General features: G+C 48.5%; 1 protein-coding gene across 1 annotated transcript; it reads left to right on the top strand.

Moving 5' to 3' along the window:
- Nucleotides 1-1,561: 1,561 nt before the first annotated feature.
- Nucleotides 1,562-19,977, top strand: LOC119188170 (endothelin-converting enzyme 2-like). Its single transcript, XM_075888052.1, has 3 exons — nt 1,562-1,867; nt 16,097-16,552; nt 18,370-19,977. Exons 1-3 carry the CDS (start codon nt 1,562-1,564, stop codon nt 19,975-19,977), a joined length of 2,370 nt encoding a protein of 789 aa, XP_075744167.1.
- The last annotated feature ends 1,692 nt before the right edge of the window (nt 19,978-21,669 follow it).

Here is a 21,669-nt window from a genome sequence, read left to right as displayed (position 1 = left end):
TGCAGTGGGCGTATAGTCAGGTTGATTATGATGATATTTTATTGCAGCTCGGTGCTATCATGTGCGAGGAGCTAACAGTAATTTCTAGCGAAAAATTGTATTCGTAATAAACACTCACCTAGAGCCCACCATACTTTACTAATTTAGACAGTTGAAAGCTGGCAGCACTGTAAAAGAAGAAATTTTACATGCACCCGAGACGAGGAAAGTTAAAAACAGCATGGTTGATTCTTTTGGAATCAGTATGACACAAAAGCGAACCATGTCTTTACCGAAGTATAATTGCTCTCCATAACCCTTGCGGTAGCTTAAATAGTTATTGTACCACAGAACAGCATATGCTGAATTCCGTACAACGAACAAGCACATAACACTGGTACTGGTACTCGAAATGCGCCCATTCAAATCATCATGATTTGAGAAGCGAAAGGCTAAGGTGTGCGTTGCTTATGAACAGGGCAACCTACGCCTCTGCTCATGCATACTGCACAGCGCTTCTGTAACGCAAGAGGAAGAACTCTTAGCTTTAGCCGTTAACGTGAGAAGCTGTTCTGCTTCCCGTAGCACGAAAAGCTGCAACAACCCAAGCGCTCAATCCAGGAGTTCGTTAACGTCATGAGGTTATCTCCGAAACTAGCCCTGGCAACGCACAATCGGAGCTAATCTCGGAGGTCACGTTCATCATGCAGCACTGTACTGATCTGAGACGGCCATATTACTCCGCCCACCTCAAATCAAGGTCAATGTGTAGGATAGAAGGTGTGAGATATATAAACAAGTTTGTGAAGCCTTATGCATGAGCGTTGGTGGCGCAGTAAGTAGAGCGTCCGGAAAGTATTGTCGTAGAATGAGAGTTCATAGGTGCAACTCCCGGGTCATTGAAGTGAACAAAACTTTTTTATAATCGTAACTTTACTGACGCATTACCGTGACGGGTACGTCCGATAACGGCGCAGTTTGCAATAGGTAGTTCCTATATCACCATCTCGTACACTAACAGTGCTCAAAATTTCATGCGTGGTCAGCTGCATACACGCTGGAAACTACCAAGAACTGAGAGGTTGGATCTGTCAATAAATGGTACCACTCAAGAGGCTCCCAAATCGCACCGTGGGAGGATTTCGAGGTACGTTTCCGTCGTACATTTGTCCAGCATGGCTCCAGAGTTTACGTGACAGGCCATCATCTACTCTCAACCGGAAGCGCCACGGCAGAAGCAGGGGACACCCAGCGTCTACAGGAACCAGAAGTCGCGCCAGTTGGCCCGCAAAAGACACGTAGACCCACTTTTCAAACAAGACCTGTCGCATGCCGAGAACTCCGTTGAATGTCAAGCACTGACAGCAAAAGAGGGCAAAGATCTGAAGCATAAGGTGCCTGCCAGAGCAATAGGAAAGCCATAGGACAAGGGCGAAGCTGAAGCTGAGGGCGAAGAAGAACCAAAAACAAGGAAGAAGCCAAAGATCGTGACAAAGAAATGCAGACGAACTCCAAACATGGTTCTGCGAGAAAAGATAGCGTGGCGGAGAGAGTGAAGAAAACGGCGAAAGCACCGAAAACGATGGAACGCAAAAAAAACAAAGCCCAAGACGTCTGCCAGGAGCTAAAGTCAGAAGACAAGCACACAGCCGAAACTGAAAGCAGGGAAAAGCAGATTAACTCCAAACCCAGTGCAGCGAGAAAAGAGGTGCAGAGAGTGAATGAAAAATCCGGAAGGGCGAAAGAAACATCAGAAAAAGACGGCGACAAGGAAAAGAAAAACAAAGACGACAAAGAGACAGCTCTGGGAAAAAAGGCGGCTCTTGAGGATAAGCAGGAGAAGGGCGAGGTTGCAGAAGACAGAGCTCCAGGAGACCAGCCAAGCAATGTAACAGAAAACAAGGAATCTGAAAATTTGGAAAAAATTGCCGGAGAGCAGGCGTAAAGGAAGAAGAACGAACAGCCCCGGACCAACTCAAACGAAGATAGTGAGCCATAGCAGCCGAAGCCAACGGAACCAGACGACACCAAGAACATTGGAGGTTCAGGAGTAAATCCGAAGAAAAAACCGCCGCAGGCAGGTCAACGAAAGTCGAAGCCCGAGCCTGATCAAGCGTAGAAACCGCAGTTTAAACAAGAAGACACTGGCATCGTGCGCGGTGTGGCTTTCCTCAGTGTCAAGCCAGTCAAGATGCCCGGAAGCTAAGACGTTGCCTTGAAAGTCTCAGGCAGTGAATGGGCGAAAATCTGCGTGCCATGAAAACCTTAACGTGCCAGGGTATAGGTATAGCTGCTTTTGTGTTGTTTCTGAGTTTTCTTCGTCTACTTCGTATGTCATTTATTAGGTATTTCATATAGGACGATGGCCGATCGTTTGTGTGTAAAGTCGTCCATTTATTAGGTATTTCATATAGGACGATGGCCGATCGTTTGTGTGTAAAGTCGTCCAAGAACATTTTCGGGTCTCACCTAACGAGGACGTTGAACGTTGCAGGATGACCGAATGTTAAAAGGCGCGTGCCCTTCTGTGGACAGTGAAGACAAAAAATGGCAGCATATCCACGGAGTGAATGAAGGAGAGTGGGGCGAAGAATTCGTCCGTCCATTCGTTCTTGCTTCCGTTCGTTCATGCGTCCGTCAGTGTGACCATCCATGCGTCCATCAGCCCATCCGTGCGTGCGTCTGTTCATGCGTCCGTCGCTGCGTTCGTCCATGCATCCGCCCCTGCGTCCGTTCATGCGTACATCCATGCACCTGTCTGTGTGTTCGTTCATCCATCTATTCAACACTCCAAGTACCACCATCTCGCATCTTTTCATCATATATTCCCCTTATAGAAGCACCGCCATCCAGCGGACATTCCAAGGACTAAACGAGAGGTGGCACACGCACACTTTCTTACGGCTTGCGCTTCGGGTCCACTTCCCACCTTTAACCACCTCGAGTTCATGGTAAATACTAGTTCACTGTATTGATGGCACTGCGGCCGAACGCTCACTAAACCTTTCTAAAGCTAAGGAGGTTACACCCAGCGAGTATGACGTAGCAACCCTTTCTTGTCAGGTAGTGCTCAATGTACATGCCAATGGCTGCTAATGGTGATCGCAGCCTGCGCGTTAACTAAAAGCCGAATGCTCCTGTCTCTCATTCCCCATTAGCAGCCATTGACATGTACATTGAGCACTATTTTTTATTGTTCAACAACGCACAGAAGAAGTCTCTCACCGGCGCCACCTTGAAGGTCAAAATGTTATACTTGTTACATACTACGGGGGATGAACGGGTGCCGCTATAAGGCCGGCACCACCTTGGAGGTCAAAATTTTATACCTGTTACATACTACGGGGGACGAACGGGTGCCGCTATAAGGAGCTTCGCCCCTAAAACAACGACGTTGAAAGAGAGACACTCGTGCAGTTTAGCCTGTGTGGCGTTTCGTAGCCTGTGAGGCGCTTGAGAGTCACCTGTGTGGCATTCGAGTAAGCCTGTGTGGCATGTGCTGTGTTATGTGAGAGTAAATTATTTTAAATGCGAAGCATTTCTTAGCAAACTTCGGCGACTTTGGGCGTATCTATCTATCTAGCCGCATACTACTTCTAGCTCTCCTGGCCGTTTCGATAATGGTATCGATACCAAACTTGGTATGCACAACATTACTGTATGAAGAACATATTTGGCTAGTCATAACACGAAAATAATTACATGTATGCCATGAATGTCATGATTTACAGTTCATGGTCCTGCCACTCTTGCGGTGGCTTCGTTCCCATGGCATGCTGCAAAACTGCTATGGTATGGCATGACTGCATGGCGAACACAATCGAAAAACCCTAACATAAAAATCGTGACATGCGTGTCATGTAACAACATGACTACATGCCACGCTCATGATGCGCTCGCGGCGTTTCGCTAGCTTCGAATGTACAAAACTTAGTATTACACGACACGAACGGACAACATAGGTAAACGACACATCCAAATATGATAATCACGACATGCGTGTCATGTAACAACATCACTACGTGCCACACTGATGATGCGCTCGCGACCGTTTCGCTAGCTTCACATATGCCAAGTTTGGTATTACATAACGCCAATGTATGACGAAGGTATGTGACTGGTGCAAACATCGTAATCATTAGTTGCGTGTCATGTGAGAACATGATTACATGCCACAGTCAAGGCGCCAATACATTTTGACGTGACGCAGTGCTCGTGCTGCCGGTATTCATTTTATCGCTTCACGCTGGCGTTGCCACGCCAGGCGCCAGTCCTGCCATATACTCAGCCCCGCCGCGGTGGTCTAGTGGCTAAGGTATTCGACTGCTGACCCGCAGGTCCCGGGTTTGAATCCCAGTTGCGGCGGCTGCATTTCCGATGGAGGCGGAAATGTTGTAGGCCCGTGTGCTCAGATTTAACGTTAAAGAACCCCGTGTAGTCGAAACTTCCGGAGCCCTCCACTACGGCGTCTCTCATAATCATATGGTGGTTTTGGGACGTTAAACCTCACATATCAATCAATCAATCAATGCCATATACTCGAAGGCGCGCGCTGCGCTGCGTTGCTTTGACGCATGCGCGTTTCACCGCGTTTGGCGTCCCTCCGTCACGAAAAGAGGGAGACGCAGTGGTGCCTGGGTAACGCATCGGCGCGAAATACGGCATGTCGCATTTCGCGCCGGTTGCCGTCGGGCCGCGCCGACGGACGCTGGTCGCACCTGGCGACATACTCACGTTTCGCTAACGTAGCGTCGCTGTGCCCAGCGTGCGCGCTCGTCAACGCTACATTAGAGTATATTGACGCCTTCATGATGCGCTTGCGGGAATTTCGCTAGCCCCACATATACGAAATTTGGTGTTACGTGACGCCAATGGATGACGAGATATATGACTGGTGCAAACATGATAATCATGACACGCGTGTCATGTAAGAACATGACAACATACCACGCTCATAGCGTGCTCACCACCGCTTCGCTAGCTGAACATATACTAAATTTGGTATTACGTGACGTGAATAGATGACGAAGGTAAGCGACACATCCAAACATGACAATCCCGACACGGAAATCGTGTACGGCATCATTTACCTCCATCTCGTAACGATGTGCTGATTTTAAAGTGGCAAATCAACATTTCTAAATCGTGCTTCGCATATTATCGATTCCCACTGTACATGGTATCTGCCAATTTTTTTTAATACGAGGTCTCGTGTGCTTAAAAGATGCACGAGAAGACAGCACGACCGAGCGTGCCATACTCAAACCAACTAATGGCTGATCAAATTGCTGTGACCAGTGATTTCTGGGCGTCTTCCGTAATTTGGTGGGAGAAGAGAAAGCAATTTTTAGCTGACTTTGAGAACTTATTGTCTATATCAGGCCGACGTGCTGCGCTATAATATTTGGCTCGGGTGTTCTCGGGAGCCTCTACAATCGATCGGCAGCGTTCTCTCGTCATGTATTGCGGATTTCTTGAGAAGAAATAAAAGAATTAAAAAGGCGTTGCCGATCCTTGTGAAATAGCTCTTCTTTTTCAGTCATTGCAATTTCCAGTCACCATGAAAACAGTTGAACAGTAGCCATGTGAAAAGCACCAGACCTGCACGGAAAGTGTATGAGCGGCATTTCTAGAGCACTTGTAAACACTTTTGCGGCCAATAATAGAAGTATACCTGCAACGTATCCATAACGCGATGAAATGTGTTTGCGATTCTGCAGTGATGCCTGGTACCCTCTATACATCTGCAAATTATTATGTACACTTTGTTGATTCTGTGGCGGATGATAAGGAACAGTTGTGGCTGAGCCATTTGTCATGGGTTGAAAGCTTCAATCAATTAAGCCCACTAGTCACGTGATTTGCATTATGTGGCGTGTAGTCGTTCACTTACTCTCCTGCCATGCTACTTTGTATGCATCAGCAAGAAAGAGTGTTGCGGACCCGGATCCACCGATGCGTCCCCGCTGACGTGAATTGCCGAGAAATCAGGGTTGCGCCAGACCGAGAATCCTGTGGTAGCGTGGAGCTACTCCGGGTGGAGGTAACGATGGTGAAGAGTGGGGCAAAACGAAAACGAACAGATTTACTGGCACTATGTACAATTATTTACACCATAAGAAGGTTTTAAAATTACAAAATGTAAAACGTTTACAAGTGTTTTACAATTACAAATTGTAAAATTTTACAATTTTTTACAACATCCACGAGTAAGATAGATAAAATGATAAACCAAAGTTCAGAGCAACTTCTTGCACTTTGCAGCGTCATTTTAAGCTCTGGGTCGAGCTGTTCCTTTTTCATTGAAAACCAATTACACACACGACACTACCCACCAGCCAATGACACACGGTCTCCCACTAGTCATTGCACTCATTGACGCAATGTTTTGCCGGTCAGATTCACTCAAGAGAGGGGTGATCCATAACGGGGTAGCTTACTGCCATTTCTCACGAGAAGGGCAGCAGTGGATTAGCGACTTAGTCACTTTTGTTACGACTTACGAGGTCGGTCGTCCGCGCAACCTGCCCAAACCAGCCATTTTGGAGGAAACGTCCACGTGGGCGTTGGCTCACAGTACGTAGAAGTTACCACATTCTTATCCCTTCGTGGCGCTTGCCGCTGCTGGACGCTCATTTCAGAGAAAGGCACAGGGGTTTCGAGGCGTTGGAATGCACCCCCGCTATGCTCCTCATCGACAGCACGTCGTCAACATCCGAGAGTCACAACAAGAAAGAACTTTATTCAGGTCCTGAGGAAGCGGATAAAGGGGGCCTTATGGGCTTTCTTGGCAACTAAAACAAGCCCACTTGTGATAAAGTGTAATATTTCTTGTGAATTAGAGAAGCATACAATATGCCATTACTCGTCATTCTAAGTCAAGTGTGGTACCTGCGACCCACCAGCAAGGCATCGTGTGCTCATTGTTGATGCTGTGGCTAATGACGACGAAGAAATATGGCTGTCCCTTTTCTAATGAGTCGGAAGGCAAGCGGTGACTCCAGACTCACCCATGCTTCAACGATTCTTCATCAATTTCTTACAGCTACGTTTTTATTCATCTCTACATATTTATTTTTAAATTTCATTTCTCTCGTTATTACGGCTTTTTTTTATACTGCCTAGTTCGTGGTACAGGCAATAGAGTTCGTGCCAGCAGTTTTAAAAAATCATCATCATCATCCTTGTCTTTTTTTTGTCTTCTCTTTGCAGGGCTGTACAAGCGCACTTAATAAACTGAACCAACTGGTACGCCTATCCCCCTTTTCTTGTCCCCTATGTAGAGTAGCAGGCTAGAGCGCTCTAGCTCAGACCAACCTTTGTGCCTTCTAATGAATTCTCACTCTCTCTTTGCCAATTATTCTGCATTACTCAAGTTACTGCCATGGTTACCATATCTCCTGTTTACAAGTAAAATATAACAAAGCATGACAGTCAGTGCCTTTTTGTAACGATGTCACTGAACTGCAGATCACCCTAACATGATTAATGCATGAAAATCAGCACTACTTAATACATTGTCAGATTACTTGGAAAGGAGCTTATGAAGACACGAGAAATGGTGCATGTCTTCACAAACAACTTGATTTGTTCAACCAATCAATTCATTAAATTTTTTTGTTTCTTTATTTATCTTTTTATCACGACATCGTTTACGAGTTAGTTTCGCACAAATTTCGGTGTTGGCGCCGATGGTCACAAGCCAACGTTTTTTAGTGAAGCCAAGCCAGTGATTAAGACTGTTTTGTAAAAAAACACTATAAACATGATTGATTGATTGATTGATTGATTGATTGATTGATTGATTGATTGATTGATTGATTGATTGATTGATTGATTGATATGTGGGGTTTAACGTCCCAAAACCACCATATAATTATGAGACACGCCGCAGAAGAGGGCTCCGGAAATTTCTACCACCTGGGGTTCTTTTACGTGCACCCGAATCTGAGCACACGGGCCTACAACATTTCCGCCTCCATCGGAAATGCAGCCGCCGCAGCCGGGATTCCATCCCGCGACACTATAAAAATACCATGTACTGGGAGACGTTTCCTCAACGCGAGTAAAATTGCGCGGCAGATTCGCACAGTCGCCCCAGGCGTCAGAAGATAGGAAGTGCGCGATGAGAGGGAGGTTTGAAGCTTCTCACCATTGAAAAGCGGGCAGATGTGCACGAGGCACTGAGCGAACTCGTAGTGGGCATTTCATGATTTTTCAAAAGGAGGCTCATTCGGTCGCCCGAGGTCTCACCTACCGGCCGACCCCTGGAACCTCCCAAGTTACCGAACAAAGAAGCGAGTATATGCGCACATACCATGAAATCGTCGCACACTACAGGCTGAATCGGCAAGTATACACCCAAGGGCGGACAACTCACTAAGTACGAAAAACGAGGTTTTGTGGCGAAAGCTACAGACGGGTGTTTTTCCAAATCCCGCACTTTACAGCAAGTGGCACCCCGCAGTTTTCCAGTCCCAGGGTAAATTTTGTGATGAGGTAGCGAATTTGGTCCACATGGTGTGGACATGTCGAAGTCGAAACGATGGTTCTCACACTGTAGAATCCTGGGAGGCCCTGCTCTGCAGCCCAGATCCCTACGTCCAGCGCGACATCATCAGTCAAGCCCTTGCTGCTGCCGCGTCCCAAGGGATTGCGGCCGACAGCTAGGGGCGACGGGCCATGCCTGAACAATTGACTGACTTTTTAATAAAGTTTTCTCTCTCTCAAAAGGAAGGTTTGTGGTGTAGTGGGCACTGCGCAACTCCACGTTCTGCAGGCATTCTAGAATAGTTTGAGACGTTCTCTGTTTGGCACACAAACTTTCTTTTCTTTGCGGTACGGTTGAAGGCAATACGCGCGGAGCCCGATTACGCTGTCACGTTCTGCGCTTGAAGCCGAAGCTCAAACATGCTTCAAGTCTTCTTTTAACCCTGCAACCGCTTTCTTTCTTGCCGGATAGCAAGCTGAGGCTCTATCGACTCTACGCCTTTCTTTTTTTTTTCTCGCTCGCTCTGATTTGCTATATCACCTGCTCATTATATCAATCATTTATCGTCTCTGTCTCTCGGTCATTCCGAGTTCTAAACGCGACTTTGTTCTTAATAGCGGCGTTCATGTCCGTGATTCGTGGTCATATTCATAAGCGGGTGCACGCCACAGACATTGGCAACAGTTAGCCCATAAAATAGGTATGCGCCACGAAAATCTGTGCAGCCTATAAGAAGACGATCATCATCATAAACACATGTACCACATAAATTGTGTCAAGTCTACCCACATACCTTACGCTGAAGGGAAGAAAGCAAATGTTACCTCAACAAATGGCTCGCGCGTTACCATGCACCACTGCCACGTGACATTTGGTCATACTATACTTGGTCATACCACAGCGGTGGTCATACTATACCTCAAAGCTTATCAAAGAGTGTAATAAACAGCAGTGGTACTACATATCAAAGCATCTTAAGCCAAGGCTTCCTGGTAAACCTGTGTGTAAGAGCGACACGGTCAGAATGCGATAAGCTATATTGCCTCCTCAAAGCTTAACAAAGTGTTGAATGAAGAGCAGAGATGCAACATATCTTAGACCCGCGGAAAACACAGAAATGCGTCAGCCTGACGAAAGGAATGCCACCAGCTTTACTGTTCCGTCGAAGTACGCTAGCGGAGCTATTTCGTTAACGCGATAACGCTAAACAGCTCGTCGCGGTCGTTGGTTGTGAGCGAAAAGTCATTATCTTATGCGTGACCAAAACATCGACAAAGATGCAAATAACCTAATAGATTATCAAAACCCCTAGCTGAAGACGAGTGGGGACTGTAGCAGGCTCTTTGGGGTCCGAGCAGGGATCGAGCCCGGGTCGTTTGCGTGGCAAGTGGCTGTTTTACCACACTGCCACGCCTCTGCTTGTGAAAACCGTGTAACGAACTTCCTCTGCTTTGGGATGCAGTGAAAGTAGCTTTCGTGCTTCAGGAACACACGCGTCCTGTATACATGCTTCACAATACAACATGAATGATTGCAGTAATAATGCGTCGTACAAGTGTCCATCGCCAGCAGGCGTCAGAATATGTGATTATCATAATTATTCCGTGGTTGAAAGCCGGTACCCAACTATAAACGGCACACACGCTACTGCGCCATTCGAAAAGGTTTCATGCACTCAGTGTTTGAAATACGCACTGGGAACAGGCTGTTGCTATCGCGTTCAACTCGAAAACGCGACTTCCTACGCAAGCTGAAGGAAAATGAGAAGGAAGACCGGAAAGAGCTCTTTGCAGCCTTCCTTGGAATGGAATTAAATGGAATGGAATGAAAAAACTTTATTTCAGTCCTGCACGACGAGAACCGGCGCATTCTCGTCGTGCAAAATCTCGTCGTTGCGAAATTTAGACGACCAAGCCATCACACTACTCACAAAAGACATTAATTACATGTGGGAAACTGGCCAGGTACCTGAACAATGGCGCACGGCCACGGTAATCCTTCTCTCAAAGCCAGGTAAACCACTCAACTTCGACAATCTACGCCCGATTTCCCTAACCTCATGCATAGGAAAAGCAGCTGAACATGTCATCCTAAATCGTGTATCGCGCTACATAGAGGATCACGAACTCTTTCCGTTCAACATGGTCGGGTTCCGTCCGCACCTTTCAACACAAGACGTCATGCTATTACTAAAGAAACAGATCTTCGACTCAAAAACGAGAGATGTTCGTGGCATTCTCGCCCTAGACCTCACTAAAGCATTCGACAGCGTCTCACACCGCTTTATACTGGAATCCATTGCTAGCCTTGGTCTCGGTAAAAGATTCCAGGCGTACATTCGTTCTTTTCTGCAAAATCGAACAGCTCAGCTGCATTTATCGCAACTTACATCCGATACTTACACATTAGGTTCCAACGGGACACCACAAGGGGCAGTCATTTCTCCACTCCTTTTTAACATAGTAATGAAGGGACTATCTGACAAACTCCGCGACATCCCAAACATAAACCATGCTATATACGCAGATGACATCACCATCTGGTGCCCAGGAGGCTCATTGGCGGAGTTGGAGCAAGCCCTTCAAACTGCTCTCGACACCACAGAAGCCTACTTAAAAAACACTGGACTTCGTTTGTCGCCCACAAAATCAGAGTTGCTACTGTACCGGCAATCTCGCCAAGGCGTTCGTAACTTAACACCCTTAGGTGATCTACCCATAGCGCTACACGCCAAAGATGGGCAGCGAATACCCCGAGTGGACTCCATACGCATTCTCGGCCTCCTCGTCGAGGCCACTGGCTGTCATGCAAGAACAATTAAACATATCACAGCAAAAACAGAGAACATGCTCCGACTCATTCAGCGAGTCTCGGGTCGTAGACGAGGCCTTGGAGAGGCCAACCTTCTGCGCATATACCACGCGTTCCTAATGAGTCACATCAATTACGTCGCCTCTGCCCACAACTGGACGAAGGTAGAAAAGACGAAACTAAACACACTCATGCGCAAAAGCATTAAACAAGTCCTTGGTTTGCCTCAAAACACGAGCACTTCCCGTCTCGACCAACTAGGCATGCACAACGGCATCGATGAAGTGATCGAGGCCCAGACCACGGCCCAAGTGATCCGCCTCTCCTCCTCCAAGGCAGGCCGCCGACTTCTAAGCGAGGCCGGCATGTCCCCACACCCCTGCCTTGAACGCGCAGTAACCCTCCCCAGAGTTGTCCGAGCTACTTACATGGTAACCCCATTTCCGCGAAATGTCCACCCACAACACAACAAAGGCAGACGGCTGGCCCGCGCTCGCGCGATCCTAAACCGTACCGCCGCGAATCGCAACTCTACCGCATTCGTCGACGCAGCGCAATACGGTAACTCCTCCTCTTTCGCACTCGCGGTAGTAGATGGCGACGGAGCCCTACGCTCAGCCGCCTCGGTTAGGCTATCAACAAGCGCCATAGCCGAACAAGTTGCTATAGCTTTAGCGATGACCGACCCCTCACTCACTAATGTCTTCACAGACTCTCGCGCCGCCATTCGGGCTTACGAAACCGGCAACATCGCTCCAGAAGCAGCCCGCATTTTACAAACACGGAAATATACGGGCTCGCACTACCTCTCTTGGTTCCCTGCCCACATGGGCAAAGACGTTCACCCACAACAACCCAACCTCAACGAAATGGCTCATGATCGAGCACGAGAACTGACCCGCCGTGACGATCAATCAGCCACCGAAGAGCTGGGCCCAGACGTGCAGTTTAATGACCCACTACTCACCTTCCATGAAATTACCTCCCACTACCGACACAACAGAAGCCGATACCCTTTACCCCATTCAAAACTAGAACGCGCGCAAGAAGTAGCCTTTAGAATGTTACAAACGAGATCGTACCCATCACGGGGCCGACTCAGCCATTATAACTCAGACATAAATTCACAGTGCCCAGATTGCACAGAAGTGTACTGTTCACTCGCGCACATGCTCTGGCAATGTCCCGCGTTACCTCAGGGACCTCTCACCAGTGAGTCCGACTGGGAGGAGGCACTCAGGAGCCCCAATCTCCGAAACCAACTTAAGGCAGTCCAGAGGGCCCAAGAACTGGCGGAACGCCACCACGTTCCCGCCCCGACTCGGGCGTCGCCTACGGTAGCGGCTGCTAGGATGTCCCACGTGGGCACCCTGGTGGCTTAAACTCCTCAGGACCATATATTAAAGTTCTTGACTGACTGAGTCCTGCACGACACGCTTAGCGCATAGCGGGTGTCTCCCACGTAGGGAGCGACAGGGAGTACCTGGCGGTCGCTTCGTGGGCCTGCTGGACGGCCCATTGCTGGTCGGCGAGAAGTGAGCTCCAGGGGGACCTCTCCTACTTGCTTGAGGTAGAGTCGGGAGAAGTTTTTCTACAATCCCAGAGGCAGAGCATGTGTGCGAGTGTCGCCGTGTGTCCACATTATGGGCATGTGCCGCTGGGGTATGCATATAAGGATAATAAATGTGAAGCGTGGCAAGGTTTGGGTACGTGTGTATCTGTAATAGGCGTAGGGTTAATGCCTGCGGTCGGTTAAGTTTCGGATGTGGGGTGAAAAAATGCGGCGTTCAAGGTAAAAATGCTTAGTTATCTCATTGTACGTAATGGGTGCATCCCCGTTGGTCTCTAGCTCCACAAGATGGGGTCGCCCTGTGGCGGTGAGGTCGGTAAGAGCACGCGCTGCATCATGGGCGATCTCGTTGAGGTTGGATAGGGCACCCGGCACCTGGCCGAGATGGGCGGGGAACCAGATGACAGCGTGGTGCTTCAGGGCACTCGGGTACGCTCTACGCAGGATACGTAACGCCTGGAACGCGGAGTCATCTCCGACCAGGCGTTATGTATACTGTCTTCCTTCTCATTTTCCTTCAGCTCGTGCAGCAAGTTGTATTTCCAAGTATGAACGGAATCGTTCGCAAAGAAGTGTATCGTTCAACTCCTAAAAAAGAACATTTAGAATGTCCTAATTTTTTTGAATAATTAGCGCTTTCTTCAATCCACAACGCCGAGCTGGAGCAGGCGCGCGTGCCACCTGACGAGTAGAAGATGAAGATTAGCGCGTGCGCTCGCGAGCAAGAAGCAGAAGAAGAAACGCGTCAGCCGCCATCCTGCAGACCTCGCAGCTGTACCTTTTAAAGGACCCTGGCGAACTACGACCAACAACGGACGGCCAGAGTGGACCCATCCGTGTCCGAAGGCGACGAGACGCTGTGGACTGCGCTCGACTCAACTCCTCCGTTCGAACTACCGAAGCGCCCCGAGAGCCAACCCTCGGCCCACGTGGACAGCGCCTTCAGGTTTTCACGGCTCTCCAGGTCCAGGAGGTCCATCGTAAGCAAATTCGTTGGACATGAAATGCACTTAATTCATTCCTCTCCATTCGGTCTCTTCATTTTCTTGACGGGTCCAGAGGGCTGCGAGGACTAAAGGCTTAGAGCCTGACGGAGGTGCCCGCCCCCACGTTCACCTCAAGTCATGTTTGGCATTATTATTTAGAGCATATCACTCATATACTCTATACTCATCCTATGCTCATCAAGATTCATCTCTGCATAATAAGCAGTATACAAGGAACGGTCACCGATTGGATGACCGTTACAAATATGCGACTAAATCTGCACTTGTGTCTTAAGAAAGGCAGGAACGAAAAAGCACTATCACCTGGCCATTTTTGTTGCACAGCCATGTAATGCTTCGAGATGACACATTCGAGACAAGAGGAAGTGGTGTTATTTGTTGTTCTGAACTGATGTAGAAGGTCAAAAAGAAATTAAGGTGGGTGAGCCGGTGGGATAAGGTGCTCAATTAGCAGCCTCCGATTCCATTTTCACTGCTTTCTCGGTACAACGCTATGCAAACGTTTCTGCGAGGATGTATCTTCTGACAACGCCTTCAAGAAAAACTATGCCTGGAACGTGGCTTTCTTTTCAATTGAGAGCTTCCTGCGATCACAAAGTATCGGAGACCATGCCTCCTGCTGCGTGTTGTGACCATCCGACGCGTGGGATCACTCGCCTTAGTACCACTCTGTCAGGTGACATTACCGTACCGCTCTGTCACGTGACATCACAGCTGCTTGGAGGCAACTGTGAGAGCATTGCTGTGTTCGAAGGGGGCGACCGCCGAAGTCGTTCGCCTTCGTACCGGAGGGGAAGGGTAAAATCCGATGGTAGGGCGGCACGTTCGCGGCTCACGTTCCAGGCATAATTTTTCTAGGAGGCGTTGCTTCTGATTATTTCATTATAATCCGCGTAACGTGTTTGTAAGGTTTGCCAGCTTCCCGGCGTACTATGTTTAAAGTCAGAAATATTAGTGGTTATATCATGACTAAAACTCGATAATAAACTTTAATTCAATTTCTTTGCGCAATTGCATTACATGTTCTATCAAATGCATTATGAAATTTTATAAGAAACCAGGCCATACCTTTGGCATTTCGGGTGATGATCATGTCAACTCGGCTACTATGCGTGAACGATACTTTAATTCTATGATGGCATTGAACTCTCCTATGCAAAGTTCTACTCAACTGATTATTAGTACTAAAAATACCCAGCGCTTCAATATCAACGCAGGAGCAACTAGACACCATATGCATTACTGACAAGAAAATTTTCCATAAACAAAATGTGAGGCCTGTGTGGAAGGCGCAGCACAGTCACAGCGGAAGCTAGAACAGCCTTTCAGAGCCTTCTCTCAACACTCATTGGCGACCTGCTGCAAGCACAGTTTCTTGATACCCATTGCGGCATTATTTATTAAACTTGTGTCTTGTAGGCAGGCATTCGCTGCGCTATTTTTCGTCATTCTTCTGAGAAGCATGGTATCCGCTAAACACTTGCAAATACTTTTGTGTCAATTGTTCACGCAGTAGCTGACGACGATTAGGAATTATGCCTGAAGTACGTGGGTATGCGCCACTGTTGTTAGGTGAACAAGAACAAGCTTTTGTAATGGGTTGGAGCAATGGACGACCCATTCGTTATACTATTCGCATTGTGAGACAACCGGTTGTTCTTTCGCTGTTTTAAAACACTTTCTAAGACGCATTAACGCGATTTCTTTCCCGACCTCAAGCCTGCCTAAGGTGAACTTGCCAACGAGGCTCAAGAACCGGCGTCGCTCAGTGGTAGAATACTTGGCGGGACTTGAGGGGATTGACGGGACTTGAGGGCGGGACTTGAGAATACTTGAGGGAACAGGAGAAGAGACGAGACAGAGCGCTGACAATAACAACAGAGCGTCTCTTCTCCTGTCCCCTCGTGCCCTGTCGTTTGCGCTGGTAAGCACCCTTTATGATGTTATACCAACACGCCCAATCCCACTGTCCCTTGAACAGTGACCTATATGCCCGCAAAAACTCACCCACCCGCAGTACTGAGCTGCACTACTGACTCGGCTGTTCTACAGTTCACCACTTGTCATGTGTTCGTCTTCCCTGCGTGGCGTACGTCCTTATATAGCTCGAGACAGAAGGGAGACCTCCACTCCTGACCCCGTCTCCCTGTTGGGCTATGTAGTCCACAGAGTGCACTTATGGAATTCATGGCACCTCACGTACGTTCCCACCATGTGTTTCCCGTTTTTCACCCGCAGGATCATTCTCACCGTATCTCCTCCCTGATCTACCACAGCCGCAAGCACTCCTCATGCGTCTTCTTCTACGGCGCCGTGCTGCTCTCGCTGGTGGTGCTCACCAGCTTCGTGGTGTTGTTCTTCTTGCGCGACATCAAGGCCGCCATCGTGGCGCGACGCGCCGTCGACGTGTGCGGCACCGACGACTGCATGATGCACGCCAGCGAGCTGCGCGCCCACATGAACACCGCGGCCGATCCGTGCCACAGCCTGCACGCCTTCGTCTGCGGCGGCGGCCCCAGGGCAACGCGGCTGGACGAGGAGAGGTGGTCAGCGCGTATCTACAGCGAGATCATGGCCTACGACTCGCAGAAGTACCGCACGGCCGGCAACTGCAACCACCAGGAGTCGCACGCCAACACGAAGGCCCTGTCTGCGTACACGACGTGCCTGCAGAGAACTTCCCAGTCTTCCGAGGTACACGTGCCGTGCCACTATTCCATAGTGACTATTCATTATAGTCACATCCGTCGACAGCAAAAAACGCTTAGGTCGTGCGCGCCATGTGTACTTATTCGTATTGGGTACTCTCGAATCGTGCAGAATGACCTGCGTTCTAGGGAATTAGCGTGCAGCGATGTTCCACCACCTTTATTAAATAATACTGGAGCAGCCATGTGCCACTTTGTGCTGTTGCGGCACCGCGGTTACGCTGAAACTGGACTCCATTTCATTGCGCGTCTGAGACTTTGACTTGAGTAAAATTGAAGTGCGGAAGTTGGCGAAATAAAGATACTTGGGTTTCAAGGCAATTCTACAATAATTACTTATTTACGTCGACATGCACGAAACAACAAGACAAAAGTTACGTGTTCAGTGACGAACAACTCGATGAGACGTGTTTCGGGAGGCCAAAAAGTATTCTGTTCTCCGCGCATCATCATTAGAAAGCTTCACGTTCAGCCTCTCATTCTAGACGGCTGACACACGCGAGACACTACCAATCATCACGACAAACTATCGAGGAACACGGCATTGTTGCAGATGGAATGTTGCACGCGCAGGCGCAGCTACGATAGGCGAAGGCCTCGTGCACGGAGTCGGGCTGTGATAACAAAACCGAGAGGCAGGATATTAGGGGCAGGTCCCGGGAAGCTCCACCGCCCTTGTCAAAGCCCACAGGCTTGTTCAACGCCGCAAGCGTCTCCTGCAGCCGCACTGCCGTTCATTTCGAAATAAGCGGCCTTTGATCTTGTCTCAGTGTTCTCTCTATCGTGCACCCTCTTCCCTTTGTGGTTGTCCTTCCTGGTCGCAGCGAGGCCCTTTCAAGGAGAAGTAACCACGCCAAACGCCACGTTTGGAATCAAGCACCAGCCAGGTCCGGCGCCACATAGCAATTTTGTGAACCGCATATCGTGAGCTACAGACGTTGCAGTCGGCCAGTGTTTACCGAGTTGGTGATAGTGTGCAATTGTTGCTTTTGTTAAGAGAGAAACAGTAAATACGTATCGCTATACCAGAGCTGTGTATCTCCAAAAGTTGTGACGCCAACGATGACGTAGTTGTCAAACTGCCTGTAGCAAAGTTCATACTGTTTTCAAATTTGGCACCAACTGTAAGAACTAAAGCAATATGGGCCAATTTTTCAGCTTGACCAATATTGATTTACTAAATGCACTTTTAATTAGGGGCGCCAACGCTGGCCAATCAGAACGAGTATGTTTGTTTAGGTGAATAAGTTTCAGGGACGGAACTTCGAGTCTTGCTGTTCGTTGACCATTTACATATACATGTCTGCTCATTCGGCATCCGATTTATTTTTGTCTTGATGTTTGTACTGACCCACTGCCTCCAATACATGCGCCATAGAAAGCTTTTTGCTGTAGGATTTATCGGTCGAACACTGCTCGTCTTTTTTTCTCCTAGACTGAAATTCACCAGACCAGTAACATTGATATTCAAACAAGCTCAATGTTTGTCGCTGCACGTATTCAGGATTTACTGAGATACATGGACACGCGGCACGTACCAGCTGGGTACATATTGTTGTGGTCATCCCGGTTAAATTCTCGCTGGATGTGTGCTAAGAAAGTTGTGCGTGTATCAGATAATGCCAAGTAATCTAAGACAAGAGTGACAGCGAAGCGTGCTCATTAAGGATTTTCTAACAAACGCTTCTGAAGTCGTCGAAAGCCCACTCATCGCAGTATCTCATTTGCAAGATGACAATCAGCAAAAAAAGGTGATTTAAAAGCGTTGATCAATACCCGTTGAAATGTTCTCAAACTATGCAGATCGAGGCACAAGCGATTCGTTTCGCGGAGTTTATGGAGGCCCGACGGATACCGTGGCCGAACGACCCGCCGGAGAACGTCGACCTGCTGGACGTTCTTCTAGATCTGGTGCTCAACTGGAGGGTTGCCCTGCTCTTCGACTTGAGGAGAAGCACGAGGAAGTTCCACACAGCCAGCCTCGTGTTGCAGGAACCCGGACCCTTGATCAAATTGCGAAGGCAGCAGGTTGCTTCCGTATTGGAGATCGAGGAAGACACCGAGCATCTCATCAAAACGACTGCGAAATTCCTCGGCAGCAGCGAAGCGGACATGTCCAAAGAGAAGATCGACGCCCTGCGTCGCGACGAAATGACGCTGACGTCGCACCTGGCCGCGTGCAGCGACGAACGAGACAACGACGTGCTCGTCACAGTGAAGTACATCGACGAGATGGCTCCCAGCGTGAACACACCGTCCTGGTTGACGCTCCTCAAACGTCACCTGAACGACGAGTCGTTGACTTTGGAAACGAAGGTGCTCGTCTACGACGAGCAGCGCTTGAACGCATTATCGGAAGCTCTCACCTTACTTCCCCCGGCAAGGAGTCTCAACGTGATTGGGTGGATGTTTGCCTACACTTACGCTTGGGTGGTAAACCCCGCCTTCGATCACCTTCAGCCAAACAAAAACAACGAATCCAACTACTTGTTCAACGAGACGCTCTGTTTTCTCGCCGTCCACGAATCATTCGGCCTGCTGCAGATACTACACAACTTCGACAAGCGCTTCGAACACGGCGACATCCAGGTGACCTCAAAATTGATGCAGAACACCATCGACACGTTCGTGCGGCTGGTCCAGAAATCAGACGTCATCACCGAAACGACTAAGGCGATAGCGGTGGCGAAAATTTCGAGCGCGTGCAAAGAACGGTGCGCCGTGAGGGTGTCCAACAGGCGACTTCTGGACTGGCTGTACACGAGCTTCCCCAACAGTTCTGCGAGCTTCTTCGACGCTTGGCTCCGCACCCGAAAGGCGCTCGCAACGCTGCTCAAGTCGGGCAGTACTCACCCAGTGATGACAGCGCGTTTCGCTTGGCGAACCCGAAACATTCACTATCTCCACACCATCAATTTTCAGCAGGTCAGGATGTTCGCCTTCTACCCACCGTCGTTCTACATTCACGGCTCGCCCTCCATGTCGTACAGCGGACTGGGTTTTCAAATGGCCAGCAGCATCGTCAAAGCTATCGTAGGCCACGGCCGAGGCATTGACGAGAACCTCTCCGAGAGCTTCTGGTGGTCGCCCCTCAAAAGTTGTCGTTGGGACGAATCGAGCTCGGTGCACGAGAAGCGTTTCATTGAGGAACTGTTCGCCCTCAAGCTCACCGTCAAAGCACTGGAAAACGGAGTCGGCAGTGACAAGGCGTTCTTGCAACTGCAGTCCTTGGAGATGCTGACGGGTAGGCAGACCTTCTACGTCAGCTACTGCAGCCGGTTCTGCTATCGCGTCGATGGCGAAAATTGGTGCAACCTCGCCATGCACGAGGACGGTTATACCCGTGCCTTTGGATGCCATTCTGCGTGGGCCAGATACAGTAAAGTTGAACCAGAGTGTCTCGTGGTATAATGACGCAGGCGGGACGCTATTCGTAATTTTTTCAATACGTGGGTGCATTTTAACGTCACCAACTGCTGCAAACAATGAACCGTGATTCGGAAGTCACTGATAATTCATGAGATGTTAATTCGCAAGTTTGTTCATTGCGTTGTTGCATATATCATAGTAGTATACGATAAACGTAACTTCTGATGCACTTTTTTCTCCGAAAGCATCCTAGCAGCTGCGTTTACGGAGTCATTTTGCTTTGATATAAGGTCGAGCGCATTGTTATTATTTTCAATCTGCAAAGCATATTTTAGCGATCCTAAGGCACTTGGCTACTCCTTTGCATTCGCCTGTATACGTCTTGGCGCTCCAGTAGTAAACTCCTTGACTTGGTAGATAAAAAAAAACGCATATAAACATGAGCGTACAAGAAATACCATTCGCAGGTCGTGTCATGAGTAACGCGATTTACATGTCGCATACGTCATGAAACTTTCCGCCCGTCACACGTGGCGCATATTGCATGTATACGAGTGCATGCACTACAAGTGATTCACTGTTCGTATAATCAAGCCCAGACTTCGATATGTGGGGTTTAACGTCCCAAAACCACCATATGATTATAAGAGACGCCGTAGTGGAGGGCTCCGGAAATTTCGACCACCTGGGGTTCTTTAACGTGCACCCAAATCTGAGCACACGGGCCTACAACATTTTCGCCTCCATAAGCCCAAACTTCAGAAATCGAAGCTTAACACGAGAGCGCGAACGGGCCCAGTCACGGAAAATGTGTTGTTGTAGGCGGCGGCGTTGTCGAGGGATGAAAAATCGCGGTAGAAGCGAGGAACTAAAAGCATGGCTCGAGCTAGAATTAAAATCCAGATATTTTGTACGGCAATCATACATCTTACCACAGGTTGACGTCTGTGCTTTGAGCCAAGCGTAACAAGACCGACCGACCGTGTGTTACGTGCAGTAGTTGTATCCACTCCACATCATTCCGAACGTGGACCATACTGGCGTTCAAGGGTAACTCTCGCGTAACGTGAGCACGTAGCTTTCCTTTGCGTATTCCTCCAGTGCCGAGCAACCATTTTGAATATAGCTTAAGGAAGCACAGGAATACGTATGCAATGTTTATGAGACTAAAAAAATGTGCAGTTCCCACATACCTGGGAATTGATGTTATGCGAAGCATGTGAAGAGAAGGTAACCATGTTGCAATTTGTTTTATGGAGCAACACATGAAATAACGCTAAATATGTGTTGCTGGTGTTATATAACCAGTTGTTCGCACTTGCACGCCGATTCCAACTGGAACATGTGTATTAGCAACAACAGAAGCTGATATGAAGTGCTTATGCTTGCGAGGATGCTGACCCTGGACACTGCTACATAAATCAACTTCAGCGCATGACACCTAACCACAATTTACGTCAACCCAACGTGTCGGCTCTATCAAAGGTGTACATATGTAATGTTTATAAAAGTGGTAGGCAGCAATTCAACCACTATTAACGTTTCACGAAGATTAGTGTCTACTTGAAAAGTAGTTCTGAGACCTGGCATAGCTCTGTGGTAGAAAGCTTCATTGCCACGCAGAATGCTTTGATTCGATGTCGGGTATTTAACGCTCACGCGTTATTACCATGCGTGCTCTCATTGTTCTTCAGGTGCTACTAAGTGTCAATCACCTGTGACACATACCAGCAG

The sequence above is a fragment of the Rhipicephalus microplus genome, chromosome 3 (assembly GCF_043290135.1).
Source record: "Rhipicephalus microplus isolate Deutch F79 chromosome 3, USDA_Rmic, whole genome shotgun sequence".
NCBI classification, from domain to species: Eukaryota; Metazoa; Arthropoda; class Arachnida; order Ixodida; family Ixodidae; genus Rhipicephalus; species Rhipicephalus microplus.
The sequence above is the reverse complement of the archived record's forward strand: the minus strand, read 5'-3'. Positions and strand labels throughout refer to the sequence as shown.